The sequence below is a fragment of the Carex rostrata genome, chromosome 35 (genome assembly GCF_964058835.1).
Source record: "Carex rostrata chromosome 35, lpCarRost1.2, whole genome shotgun sequence".
In the NCBI taxonomy this organism is placed as follows: domain Eukaryota; kingdom Viridiplantae; phylum Streptophyta; class Magnoliopsida; order Poales; family Cyperaceae; genus Carex; species Carex rostrata.
This window is the reverse complement of record NC_135952.1, coordinates 2204776-2227050: the sequence shown is the minus strand read 5'-3', so window position 1 is coordinate 2227050 and position 22275 is coordinate 2204776. Positions and strand designations below refer to the sequence as shown.

Genomic DNA, 22275 nt, shown 5'->3' with positions numbered 1-22275 from the left:
CATTAAGGAAGGGTCACCTCTGGATTAAAAATATGTGGCAATTAAGAAATGTGTCTTAATCTAACTAAAGGAATTATTGTTCGGTAAGATTAACGTGAGTTAAGAGCTCAAGTAGTGCCAAGGAAGTTTAATTCTCCATAGCCGAATTGGTACAAGATTACCAAAACAAGCGGATAATATCCAATAAGAAACCTTTAAATACTCATAAAATTATTTCTCTAAAATGAAATATATAGATAGAATTAATATTATGCGTATAATTCATCTAAAATCCACTTACTGTGTATTGTGTGAAATTATTGATGCTTGTAATATTTTCTGTCCACATTTATAATTCAAATATCATTCAAATCGAAGGATAAAACCAACATATATATATGTCAATGACATATTCATAATTAAATTTGTTATTGCAAATAGTTAAATTTATTATTGTAAAAATCAAACAAGCGAACCTTCAAAAACATAAATCAAAACAAGTGTGTAATATACATATAACTAATCCACCAATATTGTTTTATATAAACTGCCGCGCGCTTATTCCAAATAATTAAGGCCGAATCTTTTTTTTTTTTTTTTGCCAAGTTTTTTGCCCTTAGGCCTTTATTTCCAATCACAAGATTCAAACTAGCACTATAATTAACAGTGTCTAATATGAGGTGTGAACATTTTTAACAAGGAGCCGAAGTTCATCCTTCCTATGCACAGTAAATCCTGGTTTTTCACTCATGTTGAACTTCTCCTTTGTCATTCCATTCGGCAACTCCCAATCGAAGCGGTGTATGAGATTTGCCAATGCAAGCTCTGCTGTGACTGTAGCAAACAATATACCGGGACAAATCCTGCGTCCTGCTCCAAACGGGATGAACTGAAAGTTGTTGCCCTTGTAGTCCACTTGCCTACCAATGAATCTTTCTGGCATGAACTCCTCTGGCATCTCCCAAGATTTTGCCTCCCTCGCAATGGCCCACGCATTGATAAGGACTTTGGTTCCTTTAGGAATTGTGAAACCATTTATTTCGCATTCTTCCATTGATTCCCTTGGAGCAAGCAAAGGGCCAGGAGGATGTAGCCGTAGGGTTTCTTTGATTACTGCTTTTAGGTAACTCATTTTGTCTAAATCTTCTGATCTGACCATGTCACCAAGCTTTACTATTCCCCTCACCTCTTCTTGCAGCTTCTTCATATGTTTAGGGTTTTTGATAAGCTCTGACATTGCCCAATCTATGGTGATGTATGTTGTATCAATTCCACCAGTGAATGCATCCTGAATAATTTAATTGTCATATGTAAGTTCAATAATTTGAAATTTTCCCAAAAAGAAAACAGAAAATAAATAATGCTTACTACGAGTAGCCCCGTGATCTGATCCATGGTGATGTCAAAGTTGATGCTTGAATCATTCTTCAAAGAAAGTAAAATATCAACAAAATTGTCTTGTCTGTCATTATTCTCTTCACTTTTAATATGAGCTTGAATTACCTCTTGAATCAACAATTCCCACTTATTTCTATATCTACTAGCCCTCCCGCTTAATCCTATAAGCCTTTCTAACCATAACAAAGAAGGAAACAAATCACCAATACTAAATTGTCCAATTATATGAAAACTCTCTTCTACAAGCTCTCGAACCATGACATACATCTGTTCTTCCATCATGATTTTTCCAGAAACAACCGTAAAAACTACATTGTTCATGAATGAAAACAAAAGCTTGCTTAAATCTATAGGATCACCACTCGAAATGGAGGCATGGTCACCGATCTTTGCAATCAAATTACCAACTTCCTCCTCTCTAATTGTTTTGTAAGAGGCAATCTTCTTGGTACTCATTAAATGGATTGTGAAGATCTTTTTCAATTGCCTCCAATCGTCACCATAACGCTCAAAGGCGAAGTCACCATAAAAGATGATGTCAGAGGCGACAGCAGAAGGTCGAGTAGCAAAGGTGAGGTCGTGGGTCCGCAGGATTGCACATGCCATATCAGATGATGAAACAATAAGCCATGGTACTTCACCGAAATGAAGTAGCATGAGCGGCCCATATTTCAAAGACAGTGAATAGAGAGATTGATGGTAAAGAGAACTTATTTGGAGGATGTTTCCTATGAATGGAAGCTTTGGAGGTGAAGGTATCAAGCTTTCGGGGCCTTTTGAGAAGTTTCTTCTCTTTATGCTGAAGCAAAGTATAAAGATAGATAATAGAGAGATACAGAGCAGTGACAGATTATGTGATAAAGTAAAGATCACTTCTTGAAGAGGGAACATTTTCGTTACTCAAGTATTTTCATTCCCCAATGTGTTATATTATTATAAGGGCGTTTATAATAATTGATCACACTATCTTATATATAGGACAAATTAAGAGGATGACATTGCTTATCAAAATTGAGTCTTATCCTCCCAATTTTTTTTTAATTTTTATGATCAAAATCATGATACATTTCAGCAGTCCCCATTTTTGTTTTTTCATGATGTGTTGAAAGATGCACTACTGTATATCCAGATAATGACAAAAAGGATTTTGTTTGGGAGCAAAAATCAATTTGCCAAAATGTCATTTATGAGACATTTTTTCCTTTTCACGACTGTATATATATATCCTCTTTCGATACATATTTTTGACACCTTGTGACCAATAATTGATTCAGCAATTCCAAACTCTGGTCTAATCTGATTCTTTGGACACTGATGAATAATTGGGAAGTAAAATAATCTTAACCGCTCAACATAATATCCATATTACAATGTGCTTAGAGATCATATTTTATATTTTTTGAAATTTTATTTAGTATTTGTTTAGATAGGTAAAACATCACTATTTTTTAGGTGGTCAAGAAGCAACAATTTTGTATCTATTAAAAATAGTAAAAAAAATTAAAAAATATATAAAATTTGGTCTCTAAGCTGTAGATCATGTTGAGTGGTTTGAATCGACTGTTTGAACTTTGAGAACAAAGATAAAAACGTGGAATATAGTTGAGACTTGCGACACAAAACCAATAATACATTTTAACCCTCCTAAATAACACTGACCTGATCTTGTGAAAATGTAGAGGATAAAATGGGCTTTAAAAAATCATGAACCCTATTTGTTGGTTCAAGCTAGGCCTCTAAAACAAATGGGCTATATATTCAAACCGAGACCAATTGATCGCCTAAGACCAAAGAGAAAAGTTGGACAACGGGAACACATTTGTAAAATTGGGCCCACTAATCGGCGACTCTTCTCTAATTTGTGGACTCAGTATGTATACAGGGATGTCAATGGTATCTTTTACTTGTTTACTCTATCCGAACCGTATTCAATAAGATGAGTATAGGTAAGATTTTTTTTTTTGTAAACTTTTCGGATAAGAATACGAGTAAAGAATTTTTTTCGTTATCTAAACAGCTAAAGATATGGATAAAACATATTCCGTACTCATTACCCAATCGGTAATTATAAAAAAAAATATATATAGACACACATATATACATAGATACATAGATGGGCTACGGTACATTGCAATGTATAAATATTTTTGTACATTGGACTATAAATCACTAGATTTAAAGTCCAAATAACCGATCCAAACCGTTCATCTTGTTTTTCATATTAATATGTGTTTGGAGACCAAATTTTACATTTTTTGTGTTATAAATTAAAGATAAACAAGCATAAACAAGAATAAACAAGATAGAGATGGCATAAAAGATGACAATCTCTTTATTTATATATTTCTCATGTGTGTACAATACAATATTACAAAGCCTCTATTATAAGCTACAATTGTAAATGAAAAACCATCTATAATAATAAATAGAGAATGAATTCCAATAGTAGTGGAGTAGTGGTAATGAATTGAGTAATAATACTGGGAGTTACAACATGAATGAACCATCTACTATTACATTCATAACACACCTCCTTGGATGTTCATTTTATAAGAATATGCATCATTAAAATCTTACTAGGAAAAACCCTATGAGATAAAAATTCAGTGAAGGAAAAATAGTACATTATATATTCTTTTAAAAATGCAACCACAACTTTATCAGGAAAATACAGTGGGAAAAACTACAGTTAAGGATTTTTATTCATATCTAATGATCTTATAACTTTCGGAGTGCTTAATGGATGTGATTTATCCATATAAAATTATTTCAACACTCTTGCAATATAATAAAAATGTCATTTTTTAAATGTTCAATCCAATCCAAGGCAAAATTTTGTTCTCCCAAGATCTTTTAAAATATCAGAGAAAATAAATTTAGAAATAAAATATTTAATTATATATTTGATAGAGTTATGTGTGAGTTAATTATTAATTAAAATTTTCAGTATCATAGGAAATAAGTTGTTCAATAGAACTAAATTATCTCCCATCCCCTCCTCCTTCCAGAAAGGGATCAGGTGTCACAAATGCCAAGATAACAGCAGCTTTTATAATAATTTGTGTCAGATTTACAAATATTTTTGCTACCTACCTTCTCGTTAGAAAAGCTAATTGCAACGAAAATTTGAGTTAGAACTTGGCGTCGTTGTATAATTAATTACATTTTTAAGATTGTCATCATATTTGATAATTTTTGCAAATTATCAAATATATAATTGAATACTATTTTTTTTAACTAAAGCAAGAGCTCTTTTTTATGACTTACTGCACACATGATGTAACTTGAAACTAACACTTTTTTATTTGACTATTCAAATATAATTAGGCCTAATGAATTTCAACATAATTACTTAAAATTTTGATAAGGATGTGGGTAATTCTTTATTTTATTTTTCTTTTTCAGAAAAAAAATATTTTTTTCATTTATTTATTTTGAAGCTGGTAGGCGAGTGATTCATTTCAATAAAAAATAGCAACACAGACACACACAAACAAAGTGAGATAATACATAAAAAATAAACGCATGCTGAGACTTAATTAATTAATTTCAAGGTACTGATCTCAGTTTCAGGTCTCAATAATTAATTTCATATCATGACTGCACCTTCCATAAATGCATGCTGAGACTTAATTAATTTAATTTGAAGTTGCTCTCGGTGAAATGTCCCTGTTATATAGAGAAAGAGACGAAAAACCTCAAAATTCTCTGTACCATATATTGTCTTAATACCTTGCCTTTCACTAATGAACAATTAATTAGTTAGGTTATTTTGCCCTCTCATTTATGAGTTGTCTTGTGAGAGAGAGAGAGGACTGTTGCATGTATAAATATCGTACAAATTAAGAACTATTGACTGAATTATGGGTCCCATGCATATGGCTAGGTTAGATATATATCGATAGTTGCTCAGATATTTCTTTTGTTCTCTTCATGATAAGATCAATTTTGTGTCTGTAACATTTGTTTTATCTCAGATGTATATATAGTTTATGACATTTATTGAATATAAACGAGAGAATGAGGCTATGGTACTATGCAAAGCACATATATATCAGTTCATACTATAGATCAATATTATCATTTTTAAATTTTAAACAGTTGAATTGAACTGTTTAATATAATCACCGTATGAAAAATGTAAAAGTACCATAGCCTCTCTCTAAATGAGATAGTCGGATCATATGAAGTAACTCAACTTTTGAGTTTAGATTCGGACCGTTTGATTAGAATTTGAACCATGTACTCCAGTTTGAGATTTGAGTGCACAAACTCTTCTAATATTGGATGATCTTCACCGTCCACTCCAGTTTGAGATTTGAGTGCACAAACTCTTCTAATATTGGCTAGATTCATATATTTATTAAATTGGTTTCAGAGGTGATATTTTTATACCTTTTTTTATCTCAAGTATTTTTAATGGTTATTTAATCGTGCGATTCAGTACAATTGTATTTTGAAATATCAAAAGGTATGATACAAGTCTTCATTATAAATTAACATTGCAATAAGTTTTGTATGTGTACAAAAGAGAGACGAAGTTTGCATGATGTGTCATGTATTTGTCACTTGATTCTTCATTTCATTGTCTCTTTAAATGTTGCAAATGATATTAATAATGACCTATTGTCTTAACAAAAAATAATAACACCAAATATGTATGTATTGGCTTTTAGTAAAAAAAAATTAAAACATGTTTCTATTAATTCTAAATTTAACATTATGTATGTTTATGCATATTACAGTGAGAGATGAGAGATGAGAGAAAATCAACGAATTCGAATATATTTCTTGAGATGCAAAAATCTGTTGGGTGTGAAGACAACTTGTTCACCAAGTAATGTGATAAGTTACTTGATCGCAAAGCAAGGTGATAGGCTACTTGGCTGTCACTCTTCTTTGGTTTAGGAATATTTAGTAGAGGAAATATCTTGTGATAGATATTTGCATTAACTAGGTTTCTTTGCCTCCAAGTTGTTCTAGGCTATATAAAGGAGTCTAGGCTCTCTCTTGTAATAATTACTTACAAAATAGCTTTTTTAAGCTCGTAATTTATTTCTCCTCTATAATAATATTAGGCCAGTAGGGTTTGTGGTTTTTCACCACCCGTCTGGTTTTCAACAATTCTAGTGTTATATTATTTCTCTCTCTCTCTCTTGCTCATCTCGGTATCGTGTTGTGTTATTGTGCGGCTAACTCAACTTTACAAAATCAAGAACAATTAGAACAAGAAACTGAATTCGAATTCGAGAAGAAATTCACATGAATTTCAAATTAAAATAAGGAGATTCTAAAAAGTCGATATGTTTGGTTTGTTACCACTGTTATTTATAAATAAAAGTTTACGATTTCGAAGGTGACTCATGTGAACTTGATCATAGTTCCAATTTCATAGGAAAAAAGTATGAGAGGTTTAGTTGCGCTTAGAGAGTAAAGAAAGAAATAGAAGCAGACTGGAGGATTGCATCAGCCCACATTAATTGTAATCGGGTTAAATTCAATTTCGATAGGAGGATTCGTTTCGAAATTTATGCCAGGTTAGCAAAATAATCTAAATCTATTTACTGTATTGAATTGGACGTGAATTCAAACTGAATGCGTTCATATTTAGAATCTTGTTTTTGCAATTGTGTTGTGATTCTATATTTTTGTATTTGGATCCACATGAGGGCTACGGATAGTATAGAGGGCTACGGTACTATGGCTCAATATTCGAGTTTTCAAAATCCTAACGGTTGATCTGAACCGTTCATCTTGTTCTCCATATTAATATGTGTTTGGAGACCCAATTTTATATTTTTTGGAAATTTTTTACTAATTTTTAGCTAGGTAGAAAATTACTTGTTCTAAAAAAATCTGCACCATTTAGATATTTGATTTTCTACCTATCTAAAAAATAGTAAAACATTTCCAAAAAATATAAAATTTGGTCTCCAAACACATATTAATATGGAGAACAAGTTAAACGGTTCGGATTGACCGTTAGGATTTTGAAAATTCGAATATTGAGCCATAGCACCGTAGCCCTCTATGCTATCCATAGCACCCAAGCCTTACTCTATATATATATATATAGGGAAAATTGTGAGAATGCCACTCCAAAACCCTGGAATTGAGAGATTGCCACTCCAAACTTGAAAATTGTGAGAATGCCATTGTAAACTCTGTTAATTGGTGAAAATGCCATTCATACGGTATTAATCTATTTAATTCTTGAAATACCCTTAATCCAAACTCAGAAAATATGCCAGGCGAAGACATGAACCCTAAAATGCTCTCCCCATCTCCTTTTCTCCCCCGCACAGGTGAACACGCTCTCCCCTTCTCCTTCGTGAGTTCGTGTCCCTGTCGCTCTCTCTTTTCCTGGCATCAGTGACCCCGTGGTCCCCTTCACCTCCGTTCGCTACCCCTGTCGCTCTCTCTTTTCCTGGCGTCAGTGACCCCGTGGTCCGTTCGTAAGGAGGTCTCTCTCTCTCGACCTGAAGTGTTTCATCTGACGTGGCCTCCAGGGAGAAGGAGAAGGCGGCAATGTGAACCGAGTTTGGCAACGCTGAAAATTGGTAATACTTATATCTTTTAGGAAGATTCAATTATGTTTTGAAAAGCTTGTCTTGCAACTTTAGATTGAATTTCCATCAGATTTATGTTAAAATCCTGAAAATTTACAATCTGTTCCATCTATTCAATCAGTGTCAGTAGAAATCTGTTCAATTAGTGCCAGTAGCAATTTGTTCAATCAGTAGTGCCAGTAGCAATCTATTCCAGTACCATAAGATTTAAATCTTGTGCGTCTAGACCAAAACAATAATGGCACAAATAATGACAACAAATGATCTTAGATCATATATATTAAATCTTGTAACTTTCCCTTCCTGATTACAGTAATTTGACTTCTAAGATAAACAATGATAGTAACAAAATATGTCCATGTGTTTAGGCTCATTCTAAACTGTTGGTACAAATTATTACAAAATTCACAAAATTAAATATTTTTTATGGGTACTATCATAACAATTATTATTCTTTAAACTAGTTAAATCATCTATTCATTTTTGTAGTAAAATCAATTACATAATTTCATAATTGTCTATGGTTTTGTATATACCAGTACCATATTTCTTTGATTTAGTAGTGCCAGTAGCATATTTCTTTGATTTAGGCAAATTATTACAATGTGTTACATTTTAATTTGTGATCTGGGTAGCACATTGGAACCGAAAATTTGATAAAACTACGATTGATATATTATGACTGAATTATCACCTTCAGATTACTTGACCATAATCTGTTATTTAAGTTTAATATTCATGAAAGCACTCATTTTGAAATAAAATAAAGAACAGGGACTGATCTGAATTTTTACCATTTCTTGCAGGAACAAGTATACTACAGGCTGTTTTGTAAGTTTCTAAGAAGGTTGTTTTGTAATATGAAGCATGCATGGTTAATATATAATAAGGAACTAAGGAAGAGAAAGTTACTATACAACTATATTTAAGAACGATCTAATTCTTACTAATATGTTTATTTGCTTACATGTTGGTCGCCATTATCTTGTGACTGTATGAAGTTATCATGCCATTTAGGGTGTATTTGGCGGACACATGGGATTGGGAACGAGTTTGGGATATGAGTCAAAATGAACTATCGGTTACTGAACTGAATTTTTTTCTTCCCACGCGAACACGCCTTTATAGTGGATGATGCTAGAGAAATATTCTCTGCATTCTGTTAAATAAAATAAATCCAAATTTCATACCTTTAGGTGGCCCTGCTGTCAATTATAACCCGAAAGCATTTCTCTGACTTCGCATAATAAACCTGTAACCCACAAGGAGAAACGAGTGAGAAATAATAAATTATTTCTCAGTGCTGATTGCCACTCAGATTATTGGATCCGAAGGAAATCCATATTCAGAATGAAATCACTGCACGAGAAACAAACAGTTCATTTCTTAATGACGAATGCAAATGCTGAATAACAGTATCCAATTGAACAACAAAAATTACATAAATAAATAAGAACTCCAAGAATCTTATCAGAATATATGGTTTGGGGTCAAAATGTTTAAACCATAAAGTTTGGTAACGTTTAGGACCTAATCTTTACAACCATTAAGTTTGATAATGTATGATTTCTTAACTTTACAATTTTTAATTTGATAACACTGACAGATACCATAACATATATCTGTCGTATCAGGGCTTATACTGTTCTGACTATCCTGACAATTTATTAACATTATCAATATGAGAATAATATTTCAATACTATCATTATTGGAAAGAAAATAAATGATAAGACAGTTACCACAGTTCATTAGTCTTATAGTCAAAATTCACATTTACTCAGTATCCCCTACCCAACCGGTACTGGGTTCAGTTGGGACCATTCACCATGCGCGCATAAAGGTCCTGGAGTAAAGTATAGTAGCTATCTAGACTTTACGATATATTAATCATTTTTCTCTATTATATGGAGGTTCAAGGATTATAGTATTCAATATTCAATCAATTCAATCACTATGATCTCAACCAATCATTTGCAATAAGAATCAATCAATCGATAAACAATATTAACATGACGGTCAACAATATTTCATGTAATTCAGTTTCAATTGTATTGGGCTATGCATATGATGCAACAGTTCAATCAATGCAGTCAATCAAATAATGAAAATACAGAGCGAGTTACGATTTAATTCCTAGTCATGAATATCAGACTAATCCAATAATCTCGCACCTGTTATCGTAGGACAATAGGTAAAATCCATAGCAATGTTCTTCCTAAATATTCCTCTCACCAATTTCTTCCGTAAGTATGCCTATATCATAATTATATATATTCTAATCAATACTTGTGACATATATTTTTGTATAACGGATCAATTTACTTGTTTCAATATTTAATCTCAATATGTGTTTATTCAATAATTTAGTTTAGTATGTCTATATATACATCTTCTATTAATTTTGCTCTCTGGATCGAAATCAATTAAATTTACCAATATATGTATAATAAAGCACATGTATAACTATCCCATCATCTTGTATAATTTATAACAGTACCTATGTTAATTCATTTATCATTTATTCTATTGTTTCCTTAATCCCTTTAACTTAATTATATGTTGGTACATGTATCAGCATAACTTAATACCCCTTCAATTATTTTAGATGCATCAAATAACAAGGAAAATATGGTATTCATTGACACAAAATCATTTGAGCTTGGTACCGTAAGGTACAGATTATGGTTTGAGCTCTATGTTGGAAACCAAGAATTCAATCAAATTAAAAATCTTCATACTTCTTAGAGATTGCAAACCAAATCAATAGCTCAAGCATAACCACCCCAATTTTTTTTCAAAGCATAAATAAAAACAGAAAGAAAGAAAATTAGAAAGAGGCCCGACGAGTCACAAAATTAGTATGATAAGCCTTAGTGAGGTCCACAAATAACTTACCAGTATAACTCCCATGAAAATATTATTTTCATTTGTTTTATTTTTTATTTTTTGTGTTCGTTCTTTGTATACTAATTATTATTGGTCTCCCAACCAGTTCTAGGTCAAGAACAGAACAGTCTCTTGTTAGATGGGCTTCACCACAGCTTCATGATATCGATTTACTTTCTAAAATGGTCGATCCTGCCTTGAATGGGATGTATCCCGCAAAATCTCTGTCCCCATTTGCTGATATCATTGCTTTATGTGTTCAGGTACGTTACCCAATACTATCCCAATTTTTTTTTTCTTTTGAGAGAGATTTTCTGTGCCAGCATTGAAAACATCTGAAAGAATTAGCGACGAAATAAGAATAATTATTACCTTAGATTTGACCATGGAATATTCTGTGATAAATTGTGCAGCCTTCACCTGAATTTCGGCCGCCCATGTCAGAAGTGGTTCAGCAGCTTGTTCGGCTGGTGCAACGTGCCAGTGTTGCCCGGAGACGCTCGGGTGAAGATCTCGGCTCCTCTTACAGAGCTCCAGAGCACGAACAATTTGCACCTGAGAGCTCCTTTTAAGGCAAATATGCACATTTCATTTGTAACATAAACAAGGAACAAAAAGAGTTTATTAGTTTGTTCTTTGACTTGGTGTCAGTGTAAATTTTGAAGGCAAAACAAGAGTGCAAAAGGGGATGCATTTGTAAATTCTACTGCAGAAATCATCCACTTGCTTTACTCTTTTTCGAGAAATTTTAAATTCTGTTAAGTTCTTATTAAAATGCTTTATTCTTCCTTCAGTTTTGCTTCTGATGTGTTTGCCATCAGTGGTGAGCCAAGAGGCAAACCATTATAAAATGAGAAATATTTTGTAGATATTATTGTTGTTACTAAATAGTTTGGGTAGTCAATATACTGTGAACAATTATCTTCTTATATTGTATTACTTTCGGTGAATTTCCGACAATGCTTCGGTGAGTTTGGTGGTGGTTTTGTAAACTGATAGTCCAGCCAGCTAGGCGGATGCTCCAGCAATCCTCAGACTAACAGATTATTCAGTTTGTGTTTTGTTGTTAGTAGGCGAATGTCGTGCCCCGTGGGGAGTTTATCGGAAGGTCTTACTTCCAAGGCTCTGTGTTCGTTTTTCGGATGTAAAAGTTAAGTAAAAAGTTCACTAGTTGCAAAGGGACAAATTAAATTTGAATGATCAATCCGAGACAAAGTTGAGTAAAAAGTTTACTAGTTAGAAAGGAACAAATTAATTTTGAATAACCAATACGTGACAAATGATAGTTTAGTGACCTCCGAGAAAATTTATCCTTTTTATTTTTTTAACAAAAGTAATTTGAAATTCACTATTTTATTAAGAAATCAAAATAATTTAAGATATTAAATTGTTGAAACCAATACCAGTTACAAGCATAGTAATATGATTCGCGTTTTATTCTTGAATAAAACATTTTTTAGACATTATCAAATTGAGTAGCAAAGAAAACGGTTGACCGAACTTTTACTAATTTATTTGTAAAAAAAATACGAATAAAACGTTTTTTACGAATTATTTGCGTTTTATTCAATAATTCGTTGCTCTGTAAACCGTGCTTCTGAGACTGAGGCTTAAGGTTTGAGGCAAAAATTTTTAATTTTGAAAGGTACGTGGACCCCACCATGGCAACTGACAACCACTTTAAACCAATTTGTTTATTCATACAGAGGATATCGGTTTAAGTACCTACTTTTGATTTCATGTGGCAACCACTTTAAACCATGTGTATTTCTCAAACTTTTGTTTTGCCTTCAAATTTTATTAAGAAATTAAAAATAAAAAAAAATTAAAGTAAGAACTTATAAATTTTTTTGGATTTTTTTTTGCTTCCTTGTAAAATCGAATCTTTCCCGAATTATATCCAAATTATATCCGAATCACAAAATTTTTGAACTCGCTGAACTGAACCCGAATTTTTCTTTTATCACTATGGTTGCAAGGATGCAATCAGGGGCGGAGCACATTGGTTCAAGGCTATGTTGCATGGATACGGGTACGGGTATCGTATCGGACACGACACGGGTACGGCGACACGGCAATTCTCAAAAATAAAGGATACGACACAACTATTATATATTATTTTAATTATATTATTAATTCATCACTTCTATTATATAAAATAAATATAAAAAATTCTGAATAAGTATGCAATATAAGTTATATATATAATAAGCTAATACATAATAACAACAAAGTTGTTCTATTCCAGTGGTAAAGGCGCGGCTTTGGATCCTTTCGAACCTGGGTTCGAATTCCGCTGAAGCCACTTAATTTTGTCAATTTCGTTGCAGCTCACACAAAAAATGAAATGTACTCGGTTCACATGCGGTTCATAGCATAAATCAGATGCTCTTGAGGCATATCCCCTCCGTATCAGAAATTTCCAGCTGTATCGACAGGGGTCAACAAGGTGTCGGAGACCGTGTCAAGAGGGTAGGGACACACCAGCTCATCTGACACGCCAGCTGGCGTGTCTGATACGTATCGTACGCGTGTCAGAGGCGTGTCTGATACGTATCGTACGCGTGTCAGAGGCATGTCGGTGTCGGATACGTGTCGGACACGAATACGATGGCTTCCTAGAAGTGTCAGGGTAACATAGGTTCAAGGTGAGACGTTGGTTTATTCCAAAAACAGTATTTTTATACTTATCTAAAAATTTGTAAAAATTCCCAATATATATTATACATATATCTGGACCATTGGATCAGCGATTTTCAAAGTGGCTTAATAAATAGTAAAAAAATTCCAAAAAATGTAAAATTTGGTCTCCAAGCACATCTTAATATGTAGATCGCATCTAACGGTTCGGATTGATTATTCGGACTTTAAAAATGGAGAAAAAGGATAGGGTGCATTTGGGTGCACAAAAATTTGGGTGCATTTGAACCCTCCTCATATATATATAAAATTTGATCTTCAAGCACATTTTATTATGAAGATCATGTTGAGAGATTCGAACGACTATTCGGAGCACAAAATTAATAGTGAATTTTAATCCTACTCTATTTGTAGATTGTTTATGTTTATGATACATAATTTATTTTTCATCAATAACTCTTTTAATAGATAATATCTTCACAGCATCAAACAGATGCATTTCCTTTTTTATATTCATACTTGTGAGTTATAACAAAGAGTTAATAGGAAATATCTTCACAGCATCACATAGATGCATTTCCTTTTTTGGTATTCAACGTTTATGGACGTTTTCACCTTTCTATATTTATATCATTCTCTATTTCTCTTCAACATTCTTTGGTATGATGAAAAAACAGAAAATATAATCTTGCTTTTCATCTCTCATTACCACCCTATTATTTTACCTCTGTTTAGTACCTTAACCAGGGACGGATTTAGTTGAGATGAACGGTGGTTAATTGACCCCATTTATACTTCAAATAATTGTGTTTTAACATGCTATTTTATAAATTTTTATAAAAAATATCATAGTTTCAATCATAGTTGACCCCCATATAATTTACTAATTGTATTCACTGTTTTTATGATTTTCATTGTTATTAATTTATTTGGATTACCTCTTCTATCGGTTATGTTCTTGGAATCGATAGAAAGAGCTATCCTCTTCTATCGGTCTAAGTACATAACCGTCAGAAAAGGGTGGTACTCTTATAGTGGTTTGTAACTCTTCTTCTATTGTGTTAATTACTAGCGGTGGACAAACCGTTATTAGATGCTCTTTTTTTTACCGTTAGAAGTCTGCAGTTTTGTACTAGTGACAGAAAGAATCATATTTCCTTTGATGCCAAGGAAAGCTAAGATGCTTAAAGAGTAAGACAGATTAATATGCTCTTAACATGAAAAAAAATAATATTTGAGAGATCAGAGGAACAGATCAAGAAAAATATAAGATGGAACCAGTATTGTAAACTTTAAAATAATTAACTCATTGCCCCCTCCTCTCCTCCCAATCTCCTCTCTCTATACAAGAGTATACCAACCGAGTTCTCTCAAAAGAAAAACCCTAATACCTTAAATTAAAGAAAAAAGTTATACTGATACTATACATGCATCTCTAGTCATCAAGTATAAAGATCAATTTATACAAAAAAAAATATCAACCTTGAGGCAAGCACTCATGTGGATTGGAATAGAAAAAGTCTTCTTCCTTCGGCCTATCGGGAATCACAGTTCTCACTGCTGCTGTTCCTATTCGATTTCTGTGGGCTGCCTTAATTTCACTGGCAAACTCATCCCAGTACAAGGTGCCATTATTGTACTGATCTACTAATGAGACTATATTCTTTCGGTCTGGTATGATTGTTCTCTTGAAACCCAAATATCTGTATAAGGATAATAGTTTAGAAAAAGTGTATAGATAACTTATTTCTTGAGATTGCAGTATATGATTGCTACCTTCGATGGCCTTCAACAACTCTGTCCATGTTGCCATCATAGGTCGGGATAAAGACATCGCTCTTTAATGACACAAAATAATCCAAAGCTGCCATTTGTGAGGAGTGGTTCTGGAAATACCTCAGCTCATCAGGTCTCAACAGAGTCTTCTTGTTAACCTGTTCATAAATCTAGATTCTGTCAGGGAAATCCGAAAGAACATTTAACTGAGACAACCAATATCCAACAAATTACGAACCATGTTGGGAAAAAATGACATAAGAGAAGACAATCTCCTAGAGCCACCAAATATATCTCCAGCTGCTATGTATATTTGCATGTTTCTATCAATTTCTAGTGCTCTTAAGACAAGTGTTGTTTCTTCTGGCGTCAAAGGACAAAGCCCATTTTGTCTTTTCTGATCCGAATCAATCTCCTTCTCTTTCCACCATGGATAGGCATATCTGAAATTAAAAGTTTAAAACAACAAATTTATCATCTTTAGGCTGGAGCATTCAGTAATTCCATCTAAAGTTAAATGCTTCTGTTTAGCATTTACCTCATTTTTGTGAGCTCATCAGCTTCTTTCTGGGTACAACCCTGGGTGCAACCAGAAAATGCAAGCATGTCCATCTCATATCTCAAGTGAAGAACTAAATAAGGGCCCTTTTGATGAAGAAATTTAATCAACCGTTTCCCTAACTCTTCAATTTGAGGGGTGAATTTTAGACAGCCATAGTTTACTTTGCATCTTAGGTTTTGTATTTCAGGACGAAGTCCATTGTTTGCCAACCTGTAATTAGTTCTATTAAAATGTACAACCCCATTCTCCTTGATCAATGGAAGTATCTGTTTTATGCAATACAAAAATAACAGAATATAAACATTAGCCATCACATTCACATACAACAACCGGAGTTACAAAGTCAAGATAGATAGTAATAAAATAATAATACTAATAGTAATAGTGGTAGTCTCTAGTAGAATAATGCTAATACTAACTATATTATTGCTAACTATAGATTGTAGGGGCTGAAGTCCTAACCCTACGTCCTTGATCCCGAATCACCAGTCCTATATACTTTCTAGGTCATTGCCATAATTCATAGTGAATGTAAAATACAAAAAGTTATTTGTTGCACCATTGGTTAACCAAGAGTAGCAGAAACTCAAAGAGCTCAATTTTTTTTTTTTAAAAAAAAAAACTTTTTAGGACCACCACTTGTAATTATTGCCTAAAGCAAGCATGTAGATCTTAATGTATTGAAATGCGAGAATCAGTCTTTGGTAGTAATGTTTTCTATGTGAGAGGTTGCAGGTTCGAAATTCAGAAGAGACAATTCTTTGTGGATATTAAATAATTGGGTGGCTTGATCTCCAACCTTTACTAAGAAAAAAAAATGTATCGACTACTGGGACCAATAGCCGACAAGATTGGTACATGCAATCCAGAGGAATAATTAATGTAAAAGGCTTCTACATTTAATAAGACATGATTAAAGAAAAAATATTTCTATGGGAGTATATCAAATACAATCCAACTTTCTAATAGCCAAGAAGTTTCAACAAACCTTATCATGGTAATAAGAGATGTTAGACCATCTAATAGGGCTCATTGAGGGCACCAATCCAAGCTTGAACCGCTTTTTCAACCTTGATGGTAGTTTCTTTACTATTATGACCTCGTCTCTCAGTGAATTTATGAAATGGTCCACATCGAAAATGTCTTGGAAATCACTACAGTTTTGAATATTTGCATATGTGAAGTGTCCTTACAACTTCAGTGGCCAAAAAATCATATATAAAATATAAAGCTCACCTGGAATCCTGCCAAAAAGATGTCTTGTCTAACTCCGGTACAACCAGAGTAACATTTAAACTTCTTGCTATAGCAACCATATCACATATCTAAGCAAAACAGAGGTTGTTTGAATTGAGTATGTAACAGATAAGAAATTATAATTTACGGAGATAGTTATTCAAATAAACAAGTCAATTAGGGGGCATTAAATACTTGACTTACAGCTGATCTCATCTGATTAAGTCCACCATTGCATGAAACCAGGAGGTAACCATTGCTATTGTATGTTTCTAAATAATTCGGGGGAAGAGACAACATCAAATCAGCAATAAAAATTTAAATTAAGGGCACCTTATAGTGTGTTCTATATGGTTTAGTCAACAAAATATCCAAAAATTAAAGAATGTTCAGAATGGAAAATTCATCAATAAGGCACATATAATATGTTTAGGAGCATAAGCCTATCAAATATAAAATAAGTAAATAATGATAAAAAAAAACAATGATTAAAATAAAGAACAACTTTCTCATAGTTTTCAAGCACAACAATACCAACTTCAAAGAATACAAAACATAAAAATATACTAAAGAATAATAATTTATCTAAAGAAGCTCACTTTTAGGTGGAAAACTCTTTTCTTCAACCTGAACCGACAGCCCAATCGCCAAAAAGGAGTGAGGAGAGGCAATTATCCAAGAAGGCCATCCCTTGAACAAGCGTGGGCCCCAAAAGTCAGCCATGGCAGAAAGCTGCACGGCACACCACCCCAGGATGAGCACTGTGGCCACTCGCGACATCCACAGTTTGACACGTGGCCTTGACAAACGAGAAGCCTTTAGCTTATCATACCCGGATTTCAGACCCATATTCCTCTCTCTGTACTCCGACCTGATTACCTTCTGGGATTGGTAAATTAGTGGAGATGGAAGAGCTGCTCACTGCCAGATTACACGGAAAAATAAAAAATAGAAGCGCGAACTATAAATCCCTTCCTCTTTGACAAAACTGGGATCTTGCATGCTATTTTTGGTGTTAGGCTCAAAGATACCCAATTTTATTTAATATCCTTAATCAAATAAAAAATTCCAATATGCTCTTGATTTTGTTTTTTTTTTTTTAAATATCCTAACCTCCAGGTTTCCTGACTATCCTTATGGGGAATGCTATTTTCAGGTCAGTAATTACAATTTTAATTGCTAAGGTTTTTTTTTGTCTCAAAATACTTGTTTTACCCTCCAACTCTCTCTCTCTCTCTTACATCTGTCTAATGAATTAATTAATAAAGTTAATAAAGAAAATGTTAACAAAGGAAGGTTTTACCTCCTGAGAGAAAACAAATTTGATCCAAATTATTCCTTTCTCCTTCCTGTATCTTCTTTCTCTTTTTATTTTTATTTTTTTATTTTTATTTTTGTTTTGATCAAAATCAGGCAGTCTATGTATCTTCTTTCTCTTTAGTCGAATTACATATCACATCTTCTCCATAATCATTCTTCAAGCTCTACACATAACAAAAATTAAAGTTAATCAAATCGCATAATTAACCAGAGAGAAACTCTGTACGAAATTAAATTGTATGATTTTCATCTACGTTGAAATTTTTGACACAAAGAAGTTTAAAAAGTCAGATTTCAAGCGAGAGCACAAAATAAAGAGACCGGTTAAAGACGAGCTTTGTTGCTACCTACAAATTCTCGACTACAAACTCAGAATGTAAGTTATTTGTCTTATTGTTGAATTCAACACATAAGTAATTCCTTTATATTCTAAAATTCATAAATTATAATTATTGGATTGTATATTGTTTCCCAGCATTTGAATTGGTTAGATTAAAGTTATCCACGTACTGGTCAGGAATTGAATTGGTGAAATTAAGAAGCCTTTTGATATGGACATACGGTACGTGTGAATAAAATAAAAAGTGAAGTGCGGGTGTGAATATGGTACAAAGTTTTTTCTACATTTTTTAATTATAATTATTGGATTGTATATTGTTTCCTAGTATTTGAATAAAAAGTGAAGTGCGGGTATGAATGTGGTACAAAGTTATTTCTACATTTTTGTGCTAAGTATTAGTAGAAAGGATTCAAGGATCTTGTCAAGAGTATTGAATTGACACAAAAAAATATTATATTTTAGATTAGAGTGTGAATTTGAGGTGAATTAGACTTGGTCTGATCGGGTCAGATCTTCATTTGATCAAACTCAAGATATTTGAATAGTTTAAACTCAAGATTTAGTCTACATTTTGGTCCTTTTATTTTAACCACAAAGATTCAATAGAGATTCACGTAGTTTAAATAATTGCAGATTTGAAAAAAAATGATTGGGGACCTTTTGCAGTTGCTCAACAAAATTATAACGGTGCCAACATGTTCATTGATGAACCAAATCGGCCTTCACATGCTCGTCGGGCTAAAGTAGGAGAAGATGAAGAAATTGGTATTCTCTCTCTTATTATATACATTTAGAGTTTTTAATCTATCGCATGCAACCACTACAACAAAAGTAGACACTTTTTGCGAGGAAAAAAAATACATTTATGACGGTCGTCTGTCGCAAAAAGAAAAAACTGAACAATGAGGGTAGTCCGTCGCAAAAAGTCACTCTTTTATTCTTGCGAAAAGTGTCTCATTCTTGTTGTGAACCTTTTTCTGTCTTATTTGCTTGCTATAAAAATTAATAGCATATACACATATCAAGTGACTAATTGATTAATCTCTTTGTTATTACTATTTTTAAAAGCATAAAAATCCAATTTTCAAAACATTAGCTATATATCAGATAAACATTTATTAAGATTTAAAAGTAGTCAGTTCTTTGTTAAATTTCTATATAGCAAATTAAACTCTATATTGGTGTTTAGTATTTGTATATTGATTAATTTATAACGACATGAGATTCAATGCAGTATTTTTTTTTAGCAGTAAGAAAAGGACGAGGAACACTTAAGGGTTACAAGGCAGTAAAAATATGGCATGCAAATAACCAAAAGAAACTCCCAATTCAGTTCTCAACAACACTTAGTGGTGCAATTGGTGCGAATCGGCGATCTTTCATTGATGACATTGTAGTACAAATGCGACATAATGCTCCACTTATAGGAGTTGAAACATGGTCTCAAGTACCAAAGAATAATAAGGAGATGATCGATAGTACAAAAAAAAAGTGCTAGTAAGATATATACATATATTTTTTTTCAAATAGACATTTGTACTTGTGATGTGCATACTCTTTACTAGTAAAAAGGGAGGTCATAGACTAATTTTATTTAGTAAAATGTAAGTTTGTGCAAGCTTTTTGTACAATATATCGTTTTACAGGATCTTTGGGAATTGAAAGATGATGAAAGTACCAAAGATAAAATATTAAAAATTGCCAGTGAAAGGTAGAAAATTTGACGCTCCAACTTAGCAGCTACATACCGAGCATATGCAACTGATGAGGAGAGTCTTAAAAACAAGCCTGAAGAAATCAATATGGACGTTTGGAAATTAACACCTCATTTACTTTTTTGGTACAGATAAATTTAAGGTACGATTAATAATTGTAAATCACTAATGTAGTAGTAATTAAATGCATGAAGTTCTTTTAAACAAATATTGTTTTAGAATAATCAGAAAAGCACATCATTGATAATATTAACTGTTTAACTTTATCCATTATAGAAGAAGAGTGAAACAAATTCAGCAAATAGAGAGAAAAGGAAGTTCAACAATCACAGTTGTGAGAGCAAGTCCTTTTCACAAATAAGTTATGAAAATGTATGTTCAATTTTTATTCTTCTTTTTGTTTATAGCCATTAATTGTGTTTGAACTTAAAAAACCTTTTAATAACAGCGTGACAAGGAAACAAATGAGGAGCCCAATGACATAATTTATGGTTACTGACCCATAACAGGAATGGAATAGAAAAAAAGATATTAAAAGGAAATCCATATTCATAATGAAATCATTGCACGAGAAACAAACAGTTCATTTCTTAATGACGAATGCAAATACTAAATAACAGTATCCAATTGAACAACAAAAATTACATAAATAAATAAGAACTCCAAGAATCTTATCAGAATATATGGTTTGGGGTCAAAATGTTTAAACCATAAAGTTTGGTAACGTTTAGGACCTAATCTTTACAACCATTAAGTTTGATAATGTATGATTTCTTAACTTTACAATTTTTAATTTGATAACACTGACAGATACCATAACATGTATCTGTCGTATCAGGGTTTATACTGTTCTGACTATCCTGACAATTTATTAACATTACCAATATGAAAATAATATTTCAATACTGTCATTATTGGAAAGAAAATAAATGATAAGACAGTTACCACAGTTCATTAGTCTTATAGTCAAAATTCACATTTACTCAGTATCCCCTACCCAACCGGTACTGGGTTCAGATGGGGCCATTCACCATACGCACATAAAGGTCCTGGAGTAAAGTATATTAGCTATCTAGACTTTACGATATATTAATCATTTTTCTCCACTATATGGAGGTTCAAGGATTATAGTATTCAATATTCAATCAATTCAATCACTATGGTCTCAACCAATCATTTGCAATAAGAATCAATCAATCGATAAACAATATTAACATGACGGTCAACAATATTTCATGTAATTCAGTTTCAATTGTATTGGGCTATGCATATGATGCAACAGTTCAATCAATGCAGTCAATCAAATAATGAAAATACAGAGCGAGTTACGATTTAATTCCTAGTCATGAATATCAGATTAATCCAATAATCTCGCACCTGTTATCGTAGGACAATAGGTAAAATCCATAGCAATGTTCTTCCTAAATATTCCTCTCACCAATTTCTTCCGTAAGTATGCCTATATCATAATTATATATATTCTAATCAATACTTGTGACATATATTTTTGTATAACGGATCAATTTACTTGTTTCAATATTTAATCTCAATATGTGTTTATTCAATAATTTAGTTTAGTATGTCTATATATACATCTTCTATTAATTTTGCTCTCTGGATCGAAATCAATTAAATTTACCAATATATGTATAATAAAGCACATGTATAACTATCCCATCATCTTGTATAATTTATAACAGTACCTATGTTAATTCATTTATCATTTATTCTATTGTTTCCTTAATCCCTTTAACTTAATTATATGTTGGTACATGTATCAGCATAACTTAATCCCCCTTCAATTATTTTAGATGCATCAAATAACAAGGAAAATATGGTATTCATTGACACA

The 22275-nt window shown here is 32.5% G+C and overlaps 3 protein-coding genes across 3 annotated transcripts; 1 reads left to right on the top strand and 2 right to left on the bottom strand.

The window, feature by feature from the left end:
- Positions 1-518: 518 nt before the first annotated feature.
- Positions 519-2310, bottom strand: LOC144549520 (cytochrome P450 Tp4149-like). Its single transcript, XM_078298285.1, has 2 exons — positions 1348-2310; positions 519-1267 (listed from the first exon to the last, which is right to left on the bottom strand). The coding sequence occupies exons 1-2, from the start codon at positions 2266-2268 to the stop codon at positions 650-652; spliced, it is 1539 nt and encodes a 512-aa protein (XP_078154411.1). The 5' UTR covers positions 2269-2310; the 3' UTR covers positions 519-649.
- An 8459-nt stretch (positions 2311-10769) lies between these two features.
- Positions 10770-11573, top strand: LOC144549563 (protein STRUBBELIG-RECEPTOR FAMILY 8-like). The gene is made up of 2 exons (XM_078298337.1): positions 10770-11097; positions 11248-11573. The coding sequence occupies exons 1-2, from the start codon at positions 11017-11019 to the stop codon at positions 11404-11406; spliced, it is 240 nt and encodes a 79-aa protein (XP_078154463.1). The 5' UTR covers positions 10770-11016; the 3' UTR covers positions 11407-11573.
- A 3219-nt stretch (positions 11574-14792) lies between these two features.
- Positions 14793-17897, bottom strand: LOC144549607 (rhamnogalacturonan I rhamnosyltransferase 1-like). Its single transcript, XM_078298386.1, has 8 exons — positions 17648-17897; positions 17253-17320; positions 17049-17137; positions 16801-16966; positions 15789-16078; positions 15489-15693; positions 15251-15408; positions 14793-15177 (listed from the first exon to the last, which is right to left on the bottom strand). Exons 1-8 carry the CDS (start codon positions 17895-17897, stop codon positions 14952-14954), a joined length of 1452 nt encoding a protein of 483 aa, XP_078154512.1. The 3' UTR covers positions 14793-14951.
- Positions 17898-22275: the final 4378 nt, after the last annotated feature.

What these genes read in the sequence shown, in the direction of transcription:
- LOC144549520 (XM_078298285.1), bottom strand. Translation starts at nt 2,268, where the DNA reads ATGTTCCCTCTTCAAGAAGTGATCTTTACTTTATCACATAATCTGTCA. An exon ending in AGATCACGGGGCTACTCGTA is followed by an intron (nt 1,268 to 1,347) that starts GTAAGCATTATT and finishes TAAATTATTCAG; the next exon opens with GATGCATTCACTGGTGGAAT.
- LOC144549563 (XM_078298337.1), top strand. Translation starts at nt 11,017, where the DNA reads ATGGTCGATCCTGCCTTGAATGGGATGTATCCCGCAAAATCTCTGTCC. An exon ending in TCATTGCTTTATGTGTTCAG is followed by an intron (nt 11,098 to 11,247) that starts GTACGTTACCCA and finishes TAAATTGTGCAG; the next exon opens with CCTTCACCTGAATTTCGGCC.
- LOC144549607 (XM_078298386.1), bottom strand. Translation starts at nt 17,897, where the DNA reads ATGGGTCTGAAATCCGGGTATGATAAGCTAAAGGCTTCTCGTTTGTCA. An exon ending in AAAGAGTTTTCCACCTAAAA is followed by an intron (nt 17,321 to 17,647) that starts GTGAGCTTCTTT and finishes CGAATTATTTAG; the next exon opens with AAACATACAATAGCAATGGT. An exon ending in TGTCATTTTTTCCCAACATG is followed by an intron (nt 15,409 to 15,488) that starts GTTCGTAATTTG and finishes ATTTATGAACAG; the next exon opens with GTTAACAAGAAGACTCTGTT.